This window comes from Typopeltis vanoorti, chromosome 9, assembly GCF_054136105.1.
Source record: "Typopeltis vanoorti isolate ZY-2024b chromosome 9, IOZ_Tvanoo_1.0, whole genome shotgun sequence".
Lineage (NCBI taxonomy): Eukaryota > Metazoa > Arthropoda > Arachnida > Uropygi > Thelyphonidae > Typopeltis > Typopeltis vanoorti.
In genome coordinates this window covers 60,066,066-60,092,658 of record NC_143557.1, presented here as the reverse complement: position 1 = coordinate 60,092,658, position 26,593 = coordinate 60,066,066, and the positions used below count along the sequence as shown (strand labels likewise).

The 26,593-nt window shown below is 35.5% G+C and overlaps 1 protein-coding gene across 1 annotated transcript in view; it reads right to left on the bottom strand.

The window, feature by feature from the left end:
* The window catches only part of LOC150103079 (uncharacterized), a 65,407-nt gene that overhangs the window by 4,457 nt on the left and 34,357 nt on the right, over positions 1-26,593 (bottom strand). The window contains exon 4 of the mRNA XM_090398152.1: positions 9,469-9,583. Coding sequence (XP_090254278.1) covers positions 9,469-9,583 — 115 coding nt within the window. The remainder of the gene's footprint in view (positions 1-9,468; positions 9,584-26,593) is intronic.

Below are 26,593 nucleotides of genomic sequence, written 5' to 3'. Positions count from 1 at the left end.
AGTTATACTATTTATAACATTATCAGAGCACAAATTCATAGATAATTTTACTACAGCAACAGTTGCTGTAATAAAACTACATTCTCTGAAAATGTTATAAGTAGCATATAGCTTTGACGTAGTTTTTTTCATTAAAGATTAGGCCAGTAGAATAAATCACTCTCTTCGGTATACTGTTTGAAATATAATATAGCTTGTCTCTGTATACATGTGTATACTCCAGGTGATGACCTTAAAATATGAAGGTAGAAATGTTGGGAAATTAAAGTAATTATTTCTAACATGGTTGTAGTCTCCATAATTTGTCTGAAATGAAAGTCGGAAATAGAGATCCATGAACATGATGTGGAGGAACTTATAGAATGACATGAACAGTAATATGCAGATAATGTGTGGCCAAATTGTAAATTATACTGTATTTGGTGTGTTCAGTGTTCAAAAGTTTTCATACTTGATGCAAATATGAATGCAAAATGTATCTGTTATTTAAAATAGGATGTTTATTTTATTTTATTTTTTTACTATTTAGTATTTCTGCATTGCATTACATGTTTACTTTTTGCATAACTGTTTGACACAACAAAGTTATATGAAAGGAGAATGGGGGATGCAGCTTACATAAATTGTTTCTGGTTTGTAAATTTGTTTCAACTCCTTACACAAAAATGTCTATTGCATAAGGAGTTACTAAACAGTCTACTTATGTATGTCTAGGAGTGTGTATTTAATTTTTTGAGCAGATTTCAAAAAAAATAAATAAATAAAAAATTTGTTTCATAAATTCAAAGTAATTTACAGCTGTGTGTCCTAAATTAACATTTTGAGGATGGGGGGGGGGCTGGTTTGCTGATTATGAAATTCTCTTACCAAGATATTTCTTTTTATCTCAAAATAACTAAATTTCTTCTGAAAATGTCTACAAATTCAGTATTCACTTTTTTTCTGTTGCTTATATATTAAAAATATGTGCTGCAAACATTTGAAATTACTACCCTTTGAATAAATTTTTAAAAAGACACTGACAACCTTTAAAGCTATTTTATCCAATAAGCAAGGTGATGGTCTTATACTGGGCAATGAAAATATCCTATGACTTAAGACTAGCAATGTCACAAAGCAATTTGAACCTATATCATGTAGGTTGGAGGACATGCTATCCATTCAAGCAACCAAGCTGGCAATATGGATGTGAATCATCCATATGGAAAAATCAACTGTTCTCTCCTTCATTGACAACCAGATGGAATCCTATCTTTCTTGTGAATTATCTACACTACCTCATCAACATTCTTCCCAACAACTCAGCATGCTTAAAATACTACTTAGTAGAGCTAGAACTATCTACCCTAACTACTTTTTCACCATTGAACTAAATCACGTAACATTTCTAACATGTCACTGAAAAATTAGATTCTTAAAGATACGACCTTCAGGCTTCTTTTAGACATCACTGAACTAGAAGCCATTATCTACTCAACCAAAGACATTTTGGTTGAGTGGATAATGAGTAACTTATACATAATTAGAACAACTAATATATAGGAATGAGTAGAATATAAAAATTACATGAATCTTCACTATGATTGTTAGCACTGTACACAGTAGAAGACAGTGACCACTAAACAAAAGAGGATGGTTTTAAGCTTCCTCAACTTAAACATGATCATACTAGTCTCCAAATATCAGTTAGCTATTCAATCAGATGATCTCCAAGGACTTAGCGAACAGTATCTCTTTACTGTTTTCCCACTATATTTCCTGGCTCAAAAAAAAAATGCCTTTATTACGAAAGTAAAATATTGGTACAATACCTTTTAACCCATTCTACAAATGTATGCTGTAATCTATTAAACCACAAGAGATAATCAGCAGTATCCATAATAGGATGGTTTATTCCTCCCCCACTAAATAAAGTAAGAGAAAAGCAATGAAAATCCTGTCTGAATAATTACTGAGAATGTCTTTATGCATTTAAACCAATAAACGTACACTATCTGTTCAAAATATGCAGATTCCTGCTCATTCCAACCCTCACTAATATGAAAGGTATTAATATGGAGTTGGTTCACCCTTTGCTGCTATAGCAGCCTTCAATCTTCTGAAAAGGCTTGGAAGTATATTTTCTTCACTAAACTGTTGCCATAAAGTTGGAAGCAAAGAATTTCCTAGAAAGTTGTAAGCAATATTATGTATTAATGTATTAAGATTCCACCCATCCAAAACCATGAAAAACAGCAATACCTCCTACACCAACCTTCACAGTTGGTACACCACATTCACATACCATTCTCCTAGCAATTGATATCAAAAGGAAGGAAGAATCCTCACAATAATTAGAAAGGACCCTAGATGGGGGGAAAAAAAAAAACTCAAATAAAGCCTTATCTACATACAGTAAAGATAATAAGGTAAATACAGTACTACTATCTGCAGAAGCTTAATCTCCTTAGAATTTTTTTTCTCCTTCAAAATTAGCCATGTTCACCATGCAGTTGCATTCACTCTGGATAGTCGGAAATATTTTTAATTCCCATAACTTGTGCAGCTACAATGGTGTTACCAGATTTCTATAAATCTGATCCAAGCAGCAAGCAGCTTTGATGTTACACAGCATGACATTTTTATATTTCTAATCAATGCAGTACTAGTCTATTTGCATTCATGTTTTGAAAGAAATTATATAAGTAACAAGCTCATCCAAGATGGCAACATGTATCTTTAAGATCTTAAAAAACAGCAGCAGAAAATATTACTTGAGACTTTGAGATGGACAAAGCTTTCTCTAGACTTCCAGGAAAACCTTATGTCAGTGCCAACAAAAGAGAATCCATAACAAATTATCCACCCATGGGATTTTATATGACTGCCATAACCAAAGTTCATAAAAAGTGGCTAGATAAATCACAGAATATGAACAGATACTGACTGAATTTTAAGAACTTGTAGGTTGTCATCATTTGCTTTCCAACAATTGACATTTTCTACTTAGCCAAGATCAATCTGTAATATAGAGTGGCATTACCTTATTTTAAATTTGTTTCAGAGGGAATGAAATGAAGTCATCCTCTCTTCCCCTTGACATCCCTGAGCACCAACCAGGATTAACGTGTTTACTCATCAATAAACTATTAGAGGGCTGCTTAGTGTCAGGCTGTTGAATCTACTATCAAAAAGTAGATTTCTGTAGGAATGAGAATGGTTTATTTTTTTTCCGGTCCATGAAAATCCACATTTCATGTAATTCATATCATACTTACGAAGATTTTCATCTTCTTCCTAGTTGGTTCTCTACAGATGTCAGACGACACACCCTTATCAATTTCATTTGATCCAGATACAATATCAACGTTTTCTTGTTGCTTGCACCTACTTGTATTTGCTATATTGCTCTCTTTTGTGGTTTATAAATCCAATCTTTAACCAATGATCTATGCTTAAGAATTTGAAAGCTAAAAAAATTATCGTAAATTTATCTACTTGAATATAACTCGCTTTTTTCCAAAAATTAAAGCTAAAAAATCGTGGTGCAAGATATACGTGGGGATTTTCGGAAACTAAAGTTTTTAGAAAAAAAACTGCAAATGGTGTGACTTACCAAGAAGCTCCTACTCACTATCGCTACTTTAGGCATCAAGAACAGTTTCCTTGTGTGCATCGTCAAAGTCATCTACCCAAATAGCTTCATCTTCTTTCCCATTATTTCAAGCAAAAATTACCAGTAATTTACAAGTAATTTTTGTTTGAAATAATGGGAAAGAAGACTTTTGCTTGACTTGAGATACATAGAGTAGCTATGAAGAAGTGCATATGATTGGTGCGGTATTAACAAAAGATCGTGCGAACCAAAGACAAATTAACATTTCAACAGTTGAGTTGAAAACTAATTCTCTTCAACTGAATTCCATAATATCTGAAACACATTCACTATGTATTTCTTAGTTTTAACACGTTCATGACGGGGTGGTGTCAAGCAAAAATATATGTTGCCAGTGCAACATATGGTTTTTGCTCAAGTCTATATGGCAGTTTCTGTTAGAGGGGAGATGTGATTCATTAGTGTAGTTTTTATCCCAGTTGTCTCTAATTGTACTATTTGTTGAGAAATATAATGATTCCATGAGTTAATGATGCATAGCCAAAAATTGCCACGTACCCCCTGAAGACCTTTCGTGTACCACACTTTTAGAAACACTGGCTTAGCGTAACTACAAGATTATAGAGCTTTGTGTGTGTATGATACAGATGTTTCTTTTACTAATTTTTAAGCTTGTGGTGAATAATAAAATAGCAGTACAAACAAGATCTGCATGCCACACAGCACAAAAATCAGATGTAATTAGCAGCACAGTTTTTTTTTAGAGAATGGTTCGTTGTTGTGAGTGCAGCACATATACATAGCAGATTGTGGAGGGACTGAACGGGAGTTGGAAATTGTATGTCAGTGACATTGTTATTGGTAAATGCAACACTGAAAAGAGAACATACCTGTTGTGCAAAAAAAAAAAAGGACTGAAGCGAAGGAAAGTAAATGATGAAATGAAAAAAAGACAGATTGAGAAGGAGCAACAGTGTGACTGTCAGAGTGCAAGACTTGAAAAACAAGTCAATCAGAATGAGATGAAAATGATGCACAGTGAGGTTAGAAGTTTGGTGAATAGGAATGAAAGAGTGCAAAAGATAGAATATAGGAAAGCAGAAAACAGAGGTGACCAATAACTACAATAGCCATGTTTGAATATTCCATTATTAGATTGTGGTAAATAAGAGGGTCTACAAGGTCAGTTTTCCAGGAGGCAGGATAACTGATATGTTGGATATGAGAAGCAGCTCAGCAAGAGAGTTAGTGGTGGTGGTTGGAACAAAAGTGAGATGAAATGATTTTGCTGATTGAGTTTATTCACCTAAAAATTATTGAAATAAGTGAAACGTGGTTGGATAAGGATGATTTTTGTTAGAATAGAAAGGACAGGAAGAAAGTGGGAGTGCTGTTGATGATGGCATGGGAATGTCTGCACACAGTGGCAAATAGTTCCGAGTCAGTATAGGGTGGAGGTAAAGAATGGCGGGAAGAGATATTTAATCATGTTGCTACAGTTCAGGGAATGTGGAGGATAGTGATGAAGAAATGTATAAGGGAAGAATGATTGTTATGCATGATTTTAATCATGGTAATATAGATTACAATGAAGAGATAGCTTTTGGATATAAAGAATATTATTCTCGAGAGAGAACTATCTTAAGCAGTATGTAAGGGAAGACATGTGATGATCAGTAGAGTTAGATTTAATTATTTCATCAAAGGATGTGATTGCAAATGGAGCGTTACATTTCCTACCCCAGTTGGTAAGAGTGACCATCAGGTGATCAACAATGTGAAGATTACTGTGATATATGGAACTATAAAGCCACTGATTATGAGAAGCTTAGCAGATAGCTTAGAGCTACATCATGGAATGAAGAGCTAAGCAGGAAGGAGAAAAATGTTGCTTGGGAACTAACCAAGACATTTAACAGCATCAATGTGTGAACGTACTTATTCCAAAAGGTCAGCAAGGTGAATAAGGTCAAGTAGTGAATGGATGAATTAAACATGAAATTTGGAAGAAAGCACTGTGGAAGCAGCATAAAGATGAATAATTGTAACAATCAGTTGCATGAGGAGTGTAAAGATAGAAAGGAAGTTGATTCAGTTGGGTTGACAGGAAAAGTGCAGTATAATCAGAAATTCAGGCAAAAAAAAAATGATTCACTGTCAATCAATTCAGAAATGGGTTGACAGTGAATCTCCACTTTGCAATGACTAACATGGGTTTACTAAGGGAAGGTCATGTTTTAGCAACTTACTATAACAATGTTACAATTGAACTAGACAAGGGGAATGTAATACACCATGATACTTCTGGATTTTGCTAAGGCTTTTGACAGATTATAGCATGGTAGACTGTTGCATAAACTGGAGAAAAGGATTTGGGCTATAGAATATTAGCATGGATAAGAGGATGGCTGACTGACAGGAATCAGAAAGTGGTATACAGAGCATACGAGTCTGCAAGATTTAAAAAAGGTAACCAGTGTTGTACCACAAGGATCAGTGTTTGTGTTATGTGTCGTCGTAGCAGGTAAAATTTACTTATTATGGTTTACCTCCTTTACTTAACTATCTCTTGAATAATTTGTCCAATCTCAGCAGCACCTATATATAAAAATACTATTATATACCTTCATCCCCTCAGATTATCACATGCGCTAGTCTGATCTACAAAGAGATTGTCTCAAGGTTAAGCCAACTTCTTAGTAACAAAGCTTCTGAAGTTAACTTCTCTTAAGGTTCTGGGAAAATTTATTTGTTCCGCTGTGCTACCCAGAACCCTTAGATTGGAAAAACTTCTCAGTCAAGAAGTGAACCTTCAGATATGCACGTGGTTAATCTAATCTATTTCTATACTAAGTTAACAATTATCAATACCTTCTTTAATTCAACCATGTTTTCAGTCGTGGTCTTAATTAACAATTACCTCCCGCTTAGATCCGAATAATTTAAGAGCGGTGCATCGGATTCTTAGACACAGGCAACCAAATTAATAAGAGCAAAAGGTTTATTTAATATAATAATCATCATACAGAATAAAGAACTCTCAATTATCTCTGTACTACTAGATTACAAAGTTAAATTAATCAATATACATCACACAGTAATTGATACTACAAAAACATTATGTTCAAAGATTCAAAGCATTCTTAGATTATAAAATCAATAATGACTTTTGGGTGTTAATCAAACTGTCTGGATTAGACATCTCTACAGCTCTTATACATAGCTAGCAATCAACACAAGTACAATTATAATATAATACATAGCACATATTGCTCACCGACTATGATTAAAATATCACAGTTCTGTCTTAATTTTAGATAGAGTCTCAATTCTTAAGTCACAATTACCTTCCTCTCTCACATTACTTGATTAAAGGTTTACTATACTGAACTCGAGGATTCTGCATGCTTGTCCTTTCGATTCTTGGATTCCTTTCCTTCCAAACATTTTCTTCCCTCTATGTTAAGGCTAAAATTCCTGTCAGCTTAGGTTGGTCCTCATGGAGTCTGCATACCGATCATCTATGCCTAGAATATTCTTAGCACGAGGCGATTCTGCATCCATAAGGCATGCTATCTGACCACTATCTCTTCCGTGAGTTGCCCGTTGCTTCAAAAATCCACTATTCGTTCATCATAGAGCTTGGAATCGTGATCCCTCTAATCACGAGCCGACACCTCCAACTTCTGCCACCGAGAGAAAGAGAGAGAACAGACTCCAGACAGAAAGTTTTATGGGGGGGGGGGTCTAGCCCTTTTATATCAGCCCCTACCAGGACTCCTTGTAACCCTAAATTTTCACCTGACACGTTATTCCTTTGCAATCGTGAGTCTTGCCTTTTCATAGCGTCTTCCCCGAAAACTTAGGTCTCCACATGCTGTATGCACGTGTGACCGCTTGAGGCAACTTACTAATCCGGTGTCTTGCCCACGTACTTTGACCTTAGAATCTCAGTTGGTTATATGCAATTTACATGGCAATTCTTTTATATCAATTCTAACAGAAAATATGTATATAAATTCATTGTCTAACATACAGTTTAGTAGGTATTTTACACTAATTATGGTATCCAATATTTGTCAGGCTATATACAACTTATACTAAAATACAAGCATATCCTTTTCAAGGGTTTTAACTTGTCAAATTATGAATGAAACATTCCTTAGTAAATTTTATTCATTCACAATTTAACACTTGGTCCACTGTCATATCTGTACATTAATCATATTGAGAAGGATTTGACAAGCAATATACAGCTATTTGCTGATGATGCAAAGTTAGGTAGGATAATCAGGAATGCTGTTTATATGCAGTACACTTGCAGAATGATTTGAATAGACTGGAATTGTGGGCAAGGGAAAATGGATGTCAGTAAATGTAAAGTTATTCACTTCAGCGTGATTAGATATCCAATGTCTTATTATATTGGTGGGATTATGCTAGAAGAAACCGAGGCTATGGATCTTGAATTTTTGGCCTGAATTTCTGATTATACTGCACTTTTCCTGTCAATTCCTGTTAATAGACAGGAAGTTGAGATTCAGGGACCATATAGCAAAGATTGCAAACAAATACAACTCAGAAGATAATTGCAATGCTGAAATGAACATTCACGTGTAAAGATAAGGATGTCATTTTGCCTCTTCACAAGGCCTTGATAAGACCTCACTTGATGAGGCGAGGTCTATTGTGCACTATTGCACAATAGACCTCACACCTATTGTGCACAGGTCTGGTCCCCTGGTTTCCATTGTGATTCTGATATATATTGGAAAGAGTGCAAAGGAGAGTGTTAACGATGATTTCAGGATTGTGGAATATTGATTATGAAGACAGATTGAGAATTTGTAAACTGCAGACACTAGCAAACAGGAGAAAGAGAGATGATATTATTAAGACTTACAAACTTCTGAAAGGGTCATACAGGATTTCAATTTATGGAAGGTGGGGAAAGGACAAGAGGGCGTCCTTGGAAGCTGAGAATGAATGCCGCTAAGAAGGGGGTGAGGGCTAGATTTTACTCTCATAGGGTAGTGCATGAATGGAATGGATTACCATTAAATGTTGCGAGTGCAATCTTGAATGAATTCAAGAATAAGTATGATAGCCGGTGTGTATAGTACATAGCCTTCCTTAATGAGTCTCTGCTATTCTCTTTATAAATCTATTCTGTATCTATAAAAAGATAAGACGAAATTTGAAATGTTTTTATATGTCACGTTATTTGTTATCTACTCTATATAAAATAAAAAGGTGATAGAGGGTTTATATAGTTTATTTATGATTATGCAGGATTATAAATATCTACTCTACATATTCATGAAATTATTTTTTCTCTTTATTTTTTCTTACTGTATTTATTTATCTATCTTCCATTAAAGTTCCTTTAATTAGAGACGTCCAGGAATTTAAAATAAGCAGAAATTTGAAACATTTTTATGCCACGGATGTGATATAAAATTCGAAACAGATGTGACGTCACCTTGGTTGGTCATGACTTTTGGAAGGCTACGAAATGTGTGATGCTTCCTCCACCTTTGCTGCGAGTCAACCTTGTGTTGCGCTACCATTGGGTAAGTGGCTCTCTCCCCTAAAGGTAGTGCAACACAAGGGCAACTGCATATAATCAGTCATGACCTACCAGCCCAAAAATTGGGGGGGTAGGCACCAGGGAGGTGGGGTAGCCCCCCTAGTGATTTATAAAACTACAAAAAAAATCTCAATTTAGCAATTTTTCTCATCTAATTTAGCCTTACCAGCTCTAAATGCATTAGTATTGTTTATATTTGAATTTATGGTTTAAAAATGATTTCATAAAATTATAAAAATTAAAAAATCATACAGCCTAATTAGGACTTTTACTAATTGGTTACCTGAGCTTCTCAAAATGTAAATCTTCAAGCATACAGCTTCTTTTAAGCACAGTGTTCATTATCTGTTCAACAAGATATCTTTCTTTCTCTGCATGATCAGGTGTTTGATCTTCCTCTGTCCAAGTAAATGTTAATTATAAATTTTCTAACATTGGTTTATTTCTTATGTGGACAATTTAAATTTTTTAGAAATACAACACTAAAAAAAAAAAAGGAAATATTCATAAATAATGTAGCAGTAACAAGGATTATGAATGAGTTTGCAATGCAAAGTTTTTCAGATAGTAAGCACTTTTAACATTAACTCTTAGCATACATCTAACATGGAATTCATCTCTTGCCATGTGTACTCCCAACACAGTATGTGCAAAGTTTCTAATTTTGTCTTAACTTTTGCAGTGAAGTCACTTTTATGTGTACACTTTATCCCATAAATAATTCCTTAGGGAGAAAATTTTTTTAAGTATAAGGTCAGAACTATATAGTGGTCATGAATTTGGACTTTCTATACAACTGTTTAGGAAATGGACAGCCTAAGTTCTCAGGTGTCCTGTAGAACTCTCTCAAAATGATTTTTCTTAAATTAATTATGCAGTGGGTATCTATTATCATTATTTTTCTTTAGGAATTTATAAAAAATATATAATCTGTAAGACCATGATTTGATGCACAAAATATTTCTAGTTGGATGAAATTTAATGTTAGTAACAACTTTGTACTTGGCTATATATTAAATAGATTGTACACCTAATTACTTCTTGTTCATTATACTTTAATAGTACTATCTAATACCCAAAACAAAGTGATATATCAACTAGTTAATAGATATCTTATTTTAACCAGCATCATCAGGCCACAGCTGCCATGATATAGAAGCAACATTGAACATAAGAAACAATTCAGATTTTAAATAAGAGATATAAAGCTCTACTTAACATCTGCTAACATTGTATAAATAGAAATGCTTACATCTTTTGGATATATCATAAAATGACTCAAATTTTAGACAGATTAACACAGCTATATTTGTTAGAATATTTCATTGCCACTGCAAACTAAAAATCATCCTTTCAAAATTGTAATGACTTCTCTATACAACATGTTAGTTTTTTTCCATCTAATCCTGCTTGAAGAGGTGTAAAGCATAGCTTGCCAGTCGTGACTTACCATAATGATGATGATAGCGAATGGATTTCTTGTGCTCTAAGGTGGATCTTGTTGTCTATCAATAGTAAACAGCATTAGTCATAGGACACTTCATACATTCCTGGATGTGATAGTGGACAGAGCATGTCCTTTAGTGTGCAGATCAGAGTCACTAGTTTTTAGTGTGGTTTTGAACTTTGTGTGAAAGTTATATTTATTTAGTACTTCACCTATCTTTACAGATGTACCCCATACATTTGGGATAATTTTTTTGGCTTCACAGAATTATGCATTAAGATCTCATTCTGAACCAGTTTTTCATTCTCAAAGTGAAAGATTTAAATACTACACTGCTCAGCCTAATAATAGCAAGCACACACACTGTATGGATATTAATTTCTATACCATAACAATGCTTCCAATATTCACATTATCCATGCAGTAATTTGTTGCTAAAAATGGCAAGCATGACTATTCTACTCTCCTGCATTGCAAATTCTTCTGAAAATCACGCAAGGCCTGATGTACGTCATCATGATTCAAAAAGCAGTTACAGGTTATACCTGTAGAGTTTAAAACACAGGAATTCCTCACAAGTTCAAGAAGATGCAAATGCTTGGCTTATGGTACCAGGTTATTATTTTTTTAAGATCTGACCTCCATGGAGTTGGAGATTCATTGTGGGAGGTACACACTATTGCACACAACGCTCATCCAACCATGCTTTAAACTGATTCAATGTGTGTCTACATTCACAACATTCAATGCATTCCACTCGCCACACAAAAGACCTACTCCTCACTTCTCTGCTCCCACCATGTGGAAAAACTACTGTGTTCAGACATCAAGTGCAAGAATGTCAGCATAAACAAAGCATTAGATTAGAATATAGTTCTGTAAGTTGTCCAACTGGGTCACTCAGACTACAGAAGCAAGTGTACAAAAAAGCATGCAGGTAACTTGTATCTGTATACTAACTCCAGAAACATCAAAATCTGAAAGGGTGGATTTTGTGAACATGTTGGGGCCACTGATTGTAGGCATTAGACCAGGCTATCAGAAGCAAATATACTAACTTTTATCAAGAACAAAAAAGGTACAGTATTTTTAGGAAGAAAGGATAGACAAGATAATCATATTGTACCATCATTTTGCATCTGTATTTAACCAGCCACGACATCTATAGACGTCCAGGTTATCATGGATGTGAAGTGCATATTAAAATTGTAATACCATTGAATATTACATTGAAATATATGATGGATACAAAGCCTATGAGAATATGTATTTCATTTATATGGCTGACTAGGTGGTTAAATGTTGCATATCTGGAAAAGGCATATAACAAGGTGTCAAAAGAAAAGCTATTCAAGATGCTACAGTTATGTGGTGTAAACAGATTATATCAACCAGTACTTAGACTATATTTGAGTTGTAAGACAGCAGTTAGAATTGAAGGAGAGTTTCAGTAAAAGACAAGACTATGTCAGGTGCAAGACAAGAATATATATTATCTCCACTGTTATTTATCATCTATATGGATTACAATACAAACAAAAGCTGCATTAAACATGATATCAGAATTGAAAATATTAATCTCAGCTCTTTACTTTATGCAGATGTTATATTGCTAAGTAAATCTAATACAATCTGCAGGATTCTCTGACTAAATTGAATGACTACTGTGATAAATTTGCTATAAAAATCAGCAATAATGAAAATAGACAAACATTGAAAACATCAACTGCATCCTGAATGGAGAACCTCTAGAATATTTCAGCTATTTCAGCTATTTAGGCATAGTTTTTAGTGAAAATGGCATATTAAGTATGGAAATAGACAGAAATTGCAAAGCTGGTATGGTAAGAAGTCAACTGAATAAGTTTATATGGAATAAGAGAGAAATTAGTCAAAACACTAAACTATCCTGTGTACAAGACAGTGTTCAAACCAATTTTAACTTATGGATCCAAGAGCTTGATCAGAAATAAAACATTTGATCAGAGACTGGAGATGAGAGAGTTCCAAGTTCTTGCTTTAATGACTTAGGAACTGGATCAATCAAATCCGTCCACACATGGCCTGAAGAAACAAAAAAATTGATACCTCATTATGCCCGTGCGCCCAGAATTTATGGCCTGCCCTGCCAAAAATACACAAACCAGGCACACCACTACGTCCTATTGTTTGAAAGAATTGACAGCTCAAATTATTACTTAGCCAAAAAATTAGCAGCCACATTCAAGGAATTGGTAGGTCAGGTCCCTTTCTACATAAAAAATACACATTTCATTAATAAAATTAAAAACATTACACTCAACGACCAAGATTTATTAGTCAGCTTTGACATAACTTCCCTTTTCACCAATGTCCCAATCAATGACACTATCTTGCTCCTAGAGAACATATTTCCACACAACATCACAGCCCTCTTTGCCCACATACTCCGCTCTAGATATTTCGTGTGGCAAAACAATTTTTACCTTCAAAAAGAAGGTACAGCAATGGGCTCACCGCTTCCCCCCCCCCCCCCCAATAGCTAACTTTTATATGGATGACTTTGAGCAACGTGCTCTAGAAACAGTATGTCTAAAGCCCAAAATTTGGCTCAGATACGTCTACGATATTTTGGCCATTTGGCCCCACAGCCGCGAAGCTTTAAATGCATTCCTTAGCCACCTAAACAAACAACACAAACGCATCCAATTCGCCATTGAAATGGAAAAAAACAACTCTTCCTTTCCTAGACACACATCTTCCTCTAGCTGTCTCTCCTTCTCAGTTTACTGCAAACCTACACATACAAGCCAAAACATACACAAAAATTCTTACCACCACACAAAAATATGGGGTCATTAATATGGGGTCATTAACACCCTTAAAAACAGAGCTACAATAATTTGCTCTAACTGGCAAGCCCTGAAACAAGAACTAAAAATCATCAGCAACACACTCATAAATAATGGCTATAACAAAAATACTATTAATAAAATACTCCATAAAACTACAACAAAAACAAATCTAGATTACAGTAAAACTGTAGCCATCCCATACATTAAAGGATTATTAGATAAAATCAACAGAATCCTACAACATTATAACCTCAATGCCACCTTTAAACCACCCACTAAACTTAAAACATATTCAACTCCTCTAAGGATCCTCTCCTCCCATTAGCACATCCTGGAGTCTGTTGCATCTGCTGCACCTGTAACTTACCATACATTGGTGAAACAGGACGGACAATCCCTATACGCAAGAAAGAACACATTAGACACATTAAATATAACCATTATGGTGAAGAAGGCCTCTCAGACCACACACTCAACACCTTACACCAAATCAACTGGAAAAGCACCTGCTCTTTACACCGCACAAAAACCTGGTATGAAAGAAAATTTAAGGAAGCCTGCGAAATCCTAATTAACCACCCAAATATCAACAACAAAGATGGCATGTAAATTCCAAGGATCTGGATGGCACACATTCAGCCTACCTAATATATAAGATCCAGCATAAGTCAGGACTCTAGCCAATCTTCAGCTAATATTAGAAATCGTTCCATACCAACTGGCTGGAATGTACATTATGTTAATATATGTATATAGATATACCTGTTGTGCCCAATGTATTTTTACAACCAACAGATAACACTAATAATAGGACTAGCGTTGATGTATAATTTTTTTTTTTCCACCAGAGGTCAGGCCAACAATTGTTGTAGCGATTGGTCAGTGTCTTTAACAAACCAGTTTGATTGTATTGTAGCTTGTTTTCTGTGTATAGTTGTATGCTCCAGAAGATGACATTGACATAAAGGTCGAATGTAGATTTTAGTTATATTAAACTAAAGTTTTTATTCAAACACAGTAGTTGTCTCCATAATTTTCAAAAATGCATTCAGATCATAGTTTAGCCTAAAAGAAAGGATACAAATTATTACAATTTGATGAAACATGGGGGGTTAAAGGGTTTTAAGATATGTTCTTTGTTGTGGTTATATCAGTTGCTTTTTTAATATCAAATTTGCTCGAGGTATTATCAGAACTTTTCGGCCTCCCCCTCATGTGTCTGGAGTGGTGGTGAAATTTTCAGAAAAGTTAGCATGAGCTTGTATACAGAAATGAGTTGACAGAGAATCTATACTTAGCAATGAACATGGGTTTACTAAGGAAAGTCGTATTTCAGCAATTTCATTGCATTTTATAATAATGTTACCACTGAGTTAGATAAGAGGAATGGATACACCATGATAGTTTTAGACTCTGGTGAGACTTGAAAGGACGCAGCAGGGAAGATTTGTATAAATTGAGAGAATATGAGATTGTATTAAAAAATATTAGCATGGATAAGAGGATGACTGACTGATAGATATCAAAGAAGTGATATATTGGGAATGCAAGTCTGCAACATTTAAAGTGACCAGTGGTGTGCCATAAGGATCAGTCCTTGGTTAATTGTTATTCAATCTTTACATAAAGCCATTGGGAAGGATATGACAGGTGATATACATCTGTTGATGATGCAAAGATAGGCAGGGTATGCAGGAATGCAGTATTTGTAGAATAATTGAATAGGCCAGAATTGTGAGCATATGAAAATGACTATTAGTTCAATACTAGTACATTGTATAAATGTCATGCACTTAAGGTAATTGAATATCAAATGTCGCATTGTATTGGCAGGACTATGCTTGTGGAAACTGGCTAGGGATCTTGGAATTTTAGTAGATAGGAAGCTGAAGTTCAAGGGCCATATATCAAAGATTGCAACTAGAACTGAGGATAACTACAATGCTGAAACAAACTTTGGCATGTAAAGATAATGAGGTTATTTTTCCTCTTTACAAGGCCTTGATACCACCTCACTTGGGCTATTATGTGCAGGTCTGATTTCCATGGTGATGTTGATACAGCAGAGGGAGTACAAAAGAGTGTTAAAGAAGATACCCAAATTGTAGAATACAAGTTATGAAGACTGATTGAAAATTTGTGAAACTGCAGACATTATCCAATAGAACAAAGAGGGATGATATGATTAAGACTTAAACTTCTGAAAAGGTCATACCAGATAACAGTAAATGGAATTTCATTTTAAGGAGAGTGAAGGAAAGGACAAGGGAGCATCTGTGAAAGTTGAGAATGAATAGAGTGAGAGCTAGATTTCTTTGAGTGGTGCATGATTGTAATGGATTCCTCTGGTGAATGTAGGTAGTGTGATATGTGGCCTCCCTTGATGAGTCCTTAACTTCTTGGTGGTCTCTCTTAATAATCATCTAAACTGCCACATGCAATAATCTGAATTAATTGTGAATAGATGATATATAATTTTACAGTCATATAATGAAGTTCTCTGAAATCCTCTTTCCAATATTCAGCAAATGATTCAATAAACTAACCCTCCTCATAATTACATCTAGAAATCATTAACGTACAACATTAGAAGTATATAATATTTTTTACTGTTTTCTCAGCTCATGCAGAATACCAGAGCTTTGTTTTGATCTATCATTAATAAAATGGGCTATAAAAACTTTCAATAATAATGAAATAAAGATTATCTGATAATGAAAGGACTTACTAATACTGATGGAAATCACTTAAATGGATTCGAATGTAGGCATCTCAAAAAAGCATCGTTCATCAAGAGAGAATGAAAATGCAAAATTAGAGATGCTAGGAGCTATTGGAGATGGATGCAGCTGAGTTGGTGGGGGAGGGGGGGGCATGCTATGAAGAGAGAGTAAGTGAAGAAGCAAATGCAATAATGACCAAGAAATGCAGAATCTAGTTTCTCAGAATAAAATTGAACGGGATAGTCAATACAAGGTGTAAAGGCGGTCGTGGACCTAAAAGGATGCTGCTAGCATTTGTATACTAATGCCAGCAGCAATGACAATATGAGGGAGAATTTTGTCATTGGTTGGTACAACCTCACCAAGTGTACAGGCATTAGTGAGACTTGGTTGATAGTGGATGTAGTTGTAGTTAAAGTGATGTAGTTAAAGAGAGAGAATGTGAAGAGTATATTATTTTCAGGGAAAATAGTATAATATAATAGAAGAGTATATTATTTTCAGGGAAAAACATAGAAGAGTATATTATTTTCAGGGAAAAACATAGAAGAGTATATTATTTTCAGGGAAAAACATAGAATAGGAAAGGGAAGATAATACTGATGGTGACAGCAGATGAACCAGAACCAATAGAGTAGACCACCACGAAGACAGATATGGAAGGTAGTGGTAATCTTCTTCTTCGTCTATGATCTCTTATGCTTTTAAGTGTCAAGATTTTGCCAAAGAGATTTCCATGCCATCCTGTCCAAGGTTTGTTGTTTAGCTTCTTTCCAGTTAATTTCCTTCTTTTCCAAGTTTTCTTTAATTTCTTTTTGCCAACCTTTCCTGAGTCTGCCTATGTTTCTTTTTCCTATTTTCTGGCTTTCATGTACAGTTTTTGCTATTCTTCCATTCGATTGAGATGTCCAAACCATCTCATTTGGGCTTGTGTCATGAATTGATTCAGAGGTGCAACTTGAAGGCTGTCTCTTATGGTTTGATTTCTTATTCGGTCTAGTCTTGTTTTTTGTGCCACTTTCCCGAGATATTTCATTTCAATTGTTTGTAGTTTATTTCCGTTTCCTGTTGTTAAACACCAAGACTCACAACTGTATGTTAATGTTGGTAGAAACACTGAACGGTACACTGCCATTTTGGTATTTTGGGTGACTTCTTTCTTATCTAGGAGTGGGCCTTTCATTGCATAGAATAGCTTTGTTCCCCCTCTTATCCTGTTGTTAATTTCTGTGTCTAGTCTACCATCTTCTTGTATATATGATCCCAAGTATTTAAAGGAGTGGACTTGCTCCAGTTGGCGATTCTCTATTTTTATTATGTGTTTTTGTTGGTTTCTAGATATGATCATTGTTTTAGTTTTGTTTATATTTATGGTCATATTCCTTTTCTTTGTTTCTTCATACCAAATATTGATATTGTACTGCAGATCTTCAGCTGTATTTGCTAGAATCACTACATCATCTGCAAAAGCCATATGTGAAATCCTGGTTTCTTTCAGTTTCCTGTATCCTAAGTGGAATTTTTTTTTGTTTTTGTTTGGCATGCCTTTAAATGAAGAGAAGAGGGCTGAGGATACAGCCTTGCCTCACTCCTACATTTGTTTCATATTCTTTTGATCTATTATTACTGGTTCTTACATAATTTCTATTACTTTTGTAGAGGCTTTGTATGGCTGCTATTAAGTTATCTTGTATCTTGTTTTTCTTTAATGTTTGCCATATTAAGTGTCTGGGAACTCGGTCGAAGGCCTTTTCAAATTCTATAAAAAATGAATGTAGTTCTTTTCCATATTCTAATGTTTTCTCTGATATTTGTCTAAGACTGAAGATAAGATCCTGTGTGCTTCTATTTTTTCGAAAGCCATATTGCATTTCATCCAGTGTGTCCTCTATTTGATTCCTAAGCCTCGCTTCTAAAATGCGGGTATATAATTTTCCTGGAACGCTTAAAAGCGAAATTCCTCTATGGTTTTCACATTTGCGGTTGTCTCCTTTCTTAAATATAGGGATTATTATAGCTACTTCCCAGTTGTCTTTGGGAATAATTTTCTTTTTCCATACAACATTGAATAGGTGTAAAAGAAATTTTATGGCTTTCGTTCCTAAATTCTTTACAATTTCTGGTGTTATTTGGTCATGGCCTGCTGATTTGCCCAGTTTTATTTTATTTATTGCTGCTAACAGTTCATTTGCATGAATTTCTTCACTCTGATCTTCTATTTTGCTTTTGTGTCTTGCTCTTAGGGTGCTATTTTTTCCGTATCCTGCATCTTCCAATAATTCTTGAAAGTACTGTTTCTATCTTTCCATGATGTGTTCGGAATTTGTGAGTAACTTTCCATCCTTATTTTTGATAAACTTTATGGGGCATTCTTTCTCTGACCTCATTCTTCTTAAAACGTTATAGAAGAGTTTTTGGTTTCCTTTAAAATTTTGTTCTAAAGTATGTCTGAAGTCTTCCCAGCATTTTCTTTTCTCTGCTTTCACAAAGGTTTTAACTTTATTTCTTTGGTTGTTGTATAGTTCTCTATCAATCTGCAGCTTTGATGTTATATATCTCTTCCATAATTGCTTTTTCTTTTTAATTTCTTCTTTTAGTTCTTCAGTCCACCAGGGTGTTTTATGTTTCTTCTGTTTATTATTTAATGATACACCACAAATTTCTTTGCTTGTTTCTAGAAGAAGTGTTTTGATCCTGTACCATAGGTTTTCTACATCTTGGTCTTCATATATCTCTTTTTCTACTTTCATCTTCTCTTCTACTTTACTTTTATACTCAATGGCTGTTTCTTCTTTCTTTAGTTTGTAGTTCTTTATCTTAACATTTATTTCCTTGCTACTTTTTCTACATTTTTCAACTTTTATTTTATGGATTGTTTCCAATACCAATAAGTAGTGGTCACTGCCTATTTCAGGACCTCTGTAGACTCTTGCATTTTTTGTATACTTCCAGTACGATCTGCTTATGATGGCGTAGTCGATTATAGATTTTTCGTTTCCATTGGGCTCTTCCCTGGTAAACTTATGGATTTCTTTATGCTTGAACATAGTATTCGCTATTACTAAATTATTTGTAAGGCAAAGATTTATTATTCTTTCTCCATTATTATTACGGGTTATTTCTCCTTGTGATCCCAACACTTGTTTCGTTTCTTCATCTACTTGATTCCCTACCCGGCCATTAAGGTCTCCTAGTAGTATGATATGCCCTTGAACTTCAATTGTTTTATTACTATTATTACGGGCAACTCCAGGGAGTCATTAGACTCATCGAGGGAGGCCCCAAATCATATTCATCACAACTATGACATTCATACAGTATCTATCATACCTCGCCTTAAACTCATTCACTGTCACAGCATCCACCACAGACTCAGGGAGTGCATTCCACTCATTCACTACTCTAAAAGTAAAGAACCCAGCTCTAACGCCTTTACTAACCACACTTTTGCCCAGTTCCCCTAGTCCTCCCACAACCAGCCCTGTTCTCAAAAATATCTTCTGAATTAATTTTATAGAGACCCTTCAGTAATTTGAATGTCTCAATCATATCTCCCCTCCTCCGCCTATCAACCAATTTTTGCAACCCACAAATCCTCAACCTGTTCTCATACGGTTCATTCCACAGACCTGCTATCATCTTGGTCACTCACCTCTGGATCCTCTCCACCTCCTCCCCATCAAGAAGAAACCTAGGTGACCAAATCTGAGCACAGTAGTCTAGATGGGGTCTTATCAAGGCTCGATACAGAGGAACAATAACCTGCTTGTCAATGTATTCTTCAGCAACCAAGTGATTTGATGAGCTGATTTGGCCACTTTTGCAATGTGTCCCCTAAATTTCAATTCCTTATCCACCAACACTCCTAAATCTCGTGCCTCATCAATTTCCTGGAGCACAGTTCCACCAATGCAGTAAACTGCCACCAATCTTTTCACCCCAAAATGCATAACCTTACATTTTGCCACATTAAACTGACATCCATTCTCCTTAGCCCAGACCTCCAATCTATCCAAATCATCCTGCAAAATTTTGACGTCATCTGCATTCACTATTGCCCTACCCAACTTCGCATCATCTGCAAACAAATGAACTGTTCCTTTCAGATCCTTTCCTATATCATTTATGAACAAATTAAACAGCAGTGGTCCAAGAACAGATCCTTGTGGCACACCACTAGTCACAGGCCGTCGTGTGGACTCTATTCCTGAGTAAACCACTCTCTGATATCTCTCCGTCAACCACCCTCCTATCCATCTCACCAATCCTATGTCCATTCCCATATGCTGCAATTTACTGATTAGAATGCCATGTGGTATCCTGTCAAAGGCCTTGGCAAGGTCCAGTAGAATCACTGTAAACCAATTACCCTTATCCAGTTCAGCCGTCACCGTGTTATAATACGTGAGCAAGTTACTGAGGCATGACCTACCCTTCACAAAACCATGCTGTTCCCGATACAGTATCCCATTTTCTTCTGTCCAATCTTGTATTTTCCTCTTGACTATTTTCTCTAAGACCTTGATAATGATTCCTGTTATGCTGATTGGCCGGTAATTTTCAACAGTAGTTTTTTAGTTTTTTGTAAGAGTTCGAAGAATTCATCTTTAATTTCTTTCTTGGCATTATCGTTTGGGCCATATGCAACAATTACAGTGAATACTTGGTTGTCTGATTTAAAATCTATAGTAATTGTCAACAACCTTTTGTTTATTAGTTGCCATTTAATAATATATTCTTTGAGATCTGGTTTAATTATGCAAGCTACCCCTTGTTTTCCCCACTCTCTTGGGTTTCCCCTGAATAGAAAAGTATATACCCATCTTTCATTTTCTGGCAACCTTGACCTTTCTTTTTTGTTTCTGTGACTGCTAGCAAATCCAATCTTGATTTTATAAATTCATCTATTAATTCGTTTTCTTTTCCATGTAGACTTTTAACGTTCCATGTTCCATATCTCATGTACCTTTTTCCTTGCTTTGTCGTTAACCATTTAGGCAGTTCGGCTATCTCTTTGTTATTTCTTTTAATGAGTGAAATTTTAAAGTGTGCAGGGGATTAGCCTTCAGCACCTGAGTCTGGTGGTGGAGCTGCCATCTTCGAGGCCCCCAGACGGGCCTATGAGGGAAGTGCTATCCTGTTGGTCTGCAGGAGGTATTTTATTTCCCTCCTACCCTTCATAGTAAACTATGACGAGCCTTCCCCGATCCGCCACCAGGGGACGCGCCCGATGGGGTTACAGGTGTCCCCACACAAGGGTAGTGGGGATCTTCTGTTAAATAGAAGCTAAAGGATAAAATATACACATGCAGCCTACAGGCCAAGGGAAGATGTAGACAATATGCATTAGCACAATAAGTGCAATGCTGAGTAGTTATTTTGCAGAACTATGGACACAGATTAGAAGATGAAAGATGATCACATGGCAGGAAGGAAATAGAATTTCCTCACTTTCTAAGAGATGATTACTTGGCATGTGAGGGAGTGGGACTCAGAGTTCAAATATGCACTGCATTTGGTGATAGCATTAGAGGATCCATTCATAACTAAAGTAGCTACAATGCCTCCTAGCTGGTATTGTGCAATATTGACTTGGGAGGTAGCCAAACATGAGAAATTTATCAGTTAAGAAGAGACATGTGGAACTACATGGTAGATGATTATGACAAGCTTAGGAGACGGCTTGCAGCAGTACCATGGCATAAGAATCAGCAAGGGAAGGAGGTTAGCAGTGCATGTGAGAGAGTTAAGGGATGTATGAAGGAAGCAATATCAAACTCTACATCCAAGGTCAAGAAGAAAAAAATCGGGTAGAGTTAGATGAGTAGTATCACTAAGCAGGACCGGCAAAGAAAGAAAATCTTGGGGAGAGTATATATGGAAAAAGGTGATCAGCAAGCTCACAAGCAGTGCAAGGCACACCCAATAAAGGTGACCAGAATAGTAAGAAGACAAGATCAGATTAAGAGAGGAAATCTTAAAGAGTTCTTGCACTATGTGTATGGAAGGAGAAGGATAACCTTAATGAGTGGTAACATCTTCACAGTATAAACAAACACCAGCAAAAAAATAAAAATAAAAACTTAGTAGTGTTGTGTCCCAATTTATGATTATTATTCTTTCTAGTGAAATTCTGCTTATCTATATTCAACTTTTATCCATGTACGAGATATCACCCCAAAATACAAATATTTAAGCTATTTCTCCCCTTAGTGTCCCTAATATTTATATTATACTGCACCTTTTGGGACATTTAGTTTGAGATATTAAATACAAAAACAAGGAGCAATTACTAAAATGTCTGAATGCGAAACAATATTGCAGTCGTGACACTTTATCTCGTTACTCATTTAAATATTCTCCCCTCCCGCATGATTAGGTTCGTACGTTTTCAAGTGGTGCATTGGGCAACAATTTCAGACAACTGTTTTATCAATGCACAAAGGTTTATTAACCTCATTAGCATGGTACAATTCAATTTCTAATATAATTCAACTCAATACTAAGAAAACATTTACAAAATAACATTAGCTTATCACAAGTAATTTGGCTATGATCCTATATGGGTATTGCAATCATGCCGCCATAACAAATTCAACTCACAATCATATGTATAATCCCAGATCTAATTAACACATTAGTTAACCCTATATTAGTCTGAACACGTATATATGCTGTAGCACCTGGACATATGTGATCAACTCACTCTATTTAACTATCTAAAACTATGTAGATTAAATTATCCTTTCACTGTGTTAACACTTAACTTTGACATTTAAAACTTTCCTATAAGTTACAATACACATGCATAAATCTCAGGACACATAATTACTTATATAATATTAACAAGCATACTTTCATTATAATCAGTCATGTACTAAAGTCCTAGTATAATTTTCCTTAGTCTCTTCGACAGTTCAGTAATAGAATAATGATTGCAATTGCAGATGATTTTCAGTTAACATAAGATATTTACAGTACCTTTTTCTCTTGAGTTTTCTATATTGGCCTCTACCTTTTTCCCTATTGTACTATCCTGGTACGATCTCTCCTAAAATCTGTCACTCCTAAGTTCTTTTGGCATTAAAGTGTGCTTATGCGATCTTAACTTTCATCATCATCATCAAATTCCTGCCATGTACCCTCAAGGGGTGTACAGGATATGACAGTACTACATGAAAAAATTACATCATTACTAACTTCCTATCTACAATTTTCCTCCAAATCAGTCTGTTACTTGTCAAGACTCCAACATTATCAGATCTTATATTTCTATCGTCTAAGGCACTTTGTACCGTATCAATCCACCTATATCTTGGTCTTCCTCTGGGTCGTCTTCCTGCCAACCTGGCAGAGAACACTTGTTTTGCTAATCTTTCCTCTCCCATTCTATTTAAGTGACCATACCATCTGAGATTAGCTCTGCTAACGCATTCCTGGATGCTGACAATGTCAAGTTCTTTCCTAATATCCTCATTTTTAATATGATATTGCCATTGATGCCATCTGTTCACGCTTCTAATCTTTCTCAGGACTCTCATATCTGCGGTCTCTAGTCTTTGGTCAAGTGTTTTACTTCTGACCCAGCTCTCAGATCCATAAGTTAAAATTGGTTTGAACACAGTCTTGTATACAGCTAATTTAGTGTTCCGACTAATTTCTTTCTTATTCCATATGAATTTATTCAATTGACTTCCCACGATACCAGCTTTGCTGATCTTAACTTTTCGTACTTGAATTAAGGACACACTTAGAATCATCTATACAATGGCTGCAAAACTCACCACATGGACACCGACTTCTTTACAGATTTCCTTTTCTCATAGTTGTCACTGGATGATGAAACACATTAATAATACCTTCTTTCCTTTAGCTAAATGGCATTCCTTGTTTTTTACCATAGGAAATACAGAATCAAAATCCCGCTCAATTTTGTTTCCTTGTTGTGACGGAGATAACTCCGATCCCGACACTCAGGAAAACCATGTGAAACCTATACGAAAAACTCTTCGGGAAAAAGCCTCACGTGTGTGTGTGGGGAGGGGGTTCTAACCCTTTTATACCTTGACCCCTACCAGCACCTTCTTTAATTTCTTTTCTCCACCCTTCACTGGATTCGACTTCAACAACCAATTAGGGTGGCGTTTTTCTGCCAAACATCCTGAGGTTGGCGAGCACGTGACAATGTCTAAATCCGGGAATTGACCCCGAGCGGTAGTCTATTGTTTTTCTTTTGCTAGCCTCTAAATTAATCCCTCTTCCAAATTTTCTAAGAATTTACTTAATATTTTAATCTCTAGCCTCTCACATACAATTCATTATGACTAATCTTTTCTGTTTTACTTAGCTAATTTTTTTTTTATATCACAAATGTAATATATTCCTTCTTTTATTATTTAGTTCAACAAATACTTTGTTATATATTTTACTTAAAGAAAGAAAAATATTCTTGCATCCAAGTAATTTATGTATTAGCTCTTATACAGGGGTTTTATTTAATTTTCTCTTCATGTTACATCATGATAACTGAAAATTCCACATAGTGAAGGTATCAGGGTGTAATAGTAGTTGCTAGTTTTAACCATAGTATCAGAAAACAAATTAAAACTGGTAAACAGTGAAGTGGGGGGGGGGGGTCGAGAGTTCGAAAATTAGAAAGATTGAATGATAGAGAGAATGTGACACGAGATTCAAAAGTTGAGTTCGGTTGGATGAGACAAGAAATTAAATAGATGTGGAGTGAAATTAAGAAAATTCGGGTGAAAATGATTAAAACAAATCAAGTAGGTATGAAAGACGAGTAGCATTGTATGCCGACTCCATTATTAAAGATGTGCTGGATGAGAGGGTTCACAAGGTGTTTTCTAGGCAGTAAAATGAGTAGAGCGAGACATTGGATATTAGGAGGGAGCAAGCAAATGGAGTTGGTTTTAATCGGTACGAATGACTTGACAGAGGCCAAAGAGCACGTCAGAATGGATATCAGGAGGCTGCTTAGACAAATAAAAGAGAATAGTGTGACAGGAAGGGTAGTAAGCATGTTGCCTAGGTATGACTTGGTGAGATGAGGCAGAGAGCAAGTGTTGGATCCTACTTCGTCTCAATCTATACTTTGGATCCGACATTTAGGTTAAGAACATCGTAATAACTAAGAAAATAGTTGCTAGTTGATTTCTAATGCAAATATAGAGAAAATTTATATTTATAGACTGTGCCACTCTATATCTGAATTAGTTCAAGAATTGAAGATAAATCAACCCTCAACTATTTCTCCTTGATATAGATATATATATATACACATACACACACACACACAGGGTGTTCGGGATAAATTTGACAGTTTCGTAAGGAAAAAGAAAATCTTCTTTGTATCTATTAAATTTAATGAATTGACAAAAAAACATTACAGGCAGAGTTAATTACAATACTATCAACAAGATTTACTCAAAATAACCACCATTAGCATCGATCACAGCTTCAATTCTGCTTCGGAACCTCGAACAAGCTGATGCTACAGTCTCCCTGGGAAGGGCCGCAAAAACTGTTTTAATTTTATCCATTAACTGGGCTTTTGTATTACTGGAAGTGCGATTGGTGTCTTTTTCAACTGCGCCCCATACAAAATAATCCATGGGGTTAAGGTCTGGGGAGTTTGGAGGCCAAACATTTGGACTGGTGAAGTCGTAGAAATTTTCAGACAACCATTTTTGACTTTTCCCAGAGGTGTGGCAAGGGGCCGAATCCTGCTGCCATACATACGGCCTACCATTGGCTACCCTTGTTATCCAGGGCTTGACTACAGTTAGCAACTCCACGAACAAAGCCCGAATTCCAATGCCAGGGTTCTTCAACACCTGTTCCTGCAGATTTGCGAGGAATTCTGCTGTACGAACGCAATCAGATCGTCTGCTAGGGATCTTTCTTCTTGCTACATCCTCGTAGTCACCATTGCAAGTCTCTAGTTCATGCCTGATTGTTTTTACTGTATTCAGGGAGCATTGGGCAGCAGTCGTAATATCCTTATTTTGATGGCGGGCACGAATCATCATGATACAAGTTATTCTCTTCCATGATTCAGGTGGGTTCCAGCTATCCATCCTTTCTGACATCTTGTATATGAATGAAGAAGGGTCCAAACTTTTAAATGAAGAGAAGTGTGTGTTAATACATGTAACTTACGGAAAAATATAATTAATTATAAATATGTCAAATTTATCCCGAACACCCTATATATATATATATATATATATATATATATACTGGCCGAGTATATTTAACTAACTTAATTCACCTGCTTTGGTTCGAATATTTTATGGATGGTACAGTAAAAGAGATTCAGGCAAAATACAACTTTTGATTAACAAAAAAAAACATTTAATTTTAAAATCACAAATTTTACACTTA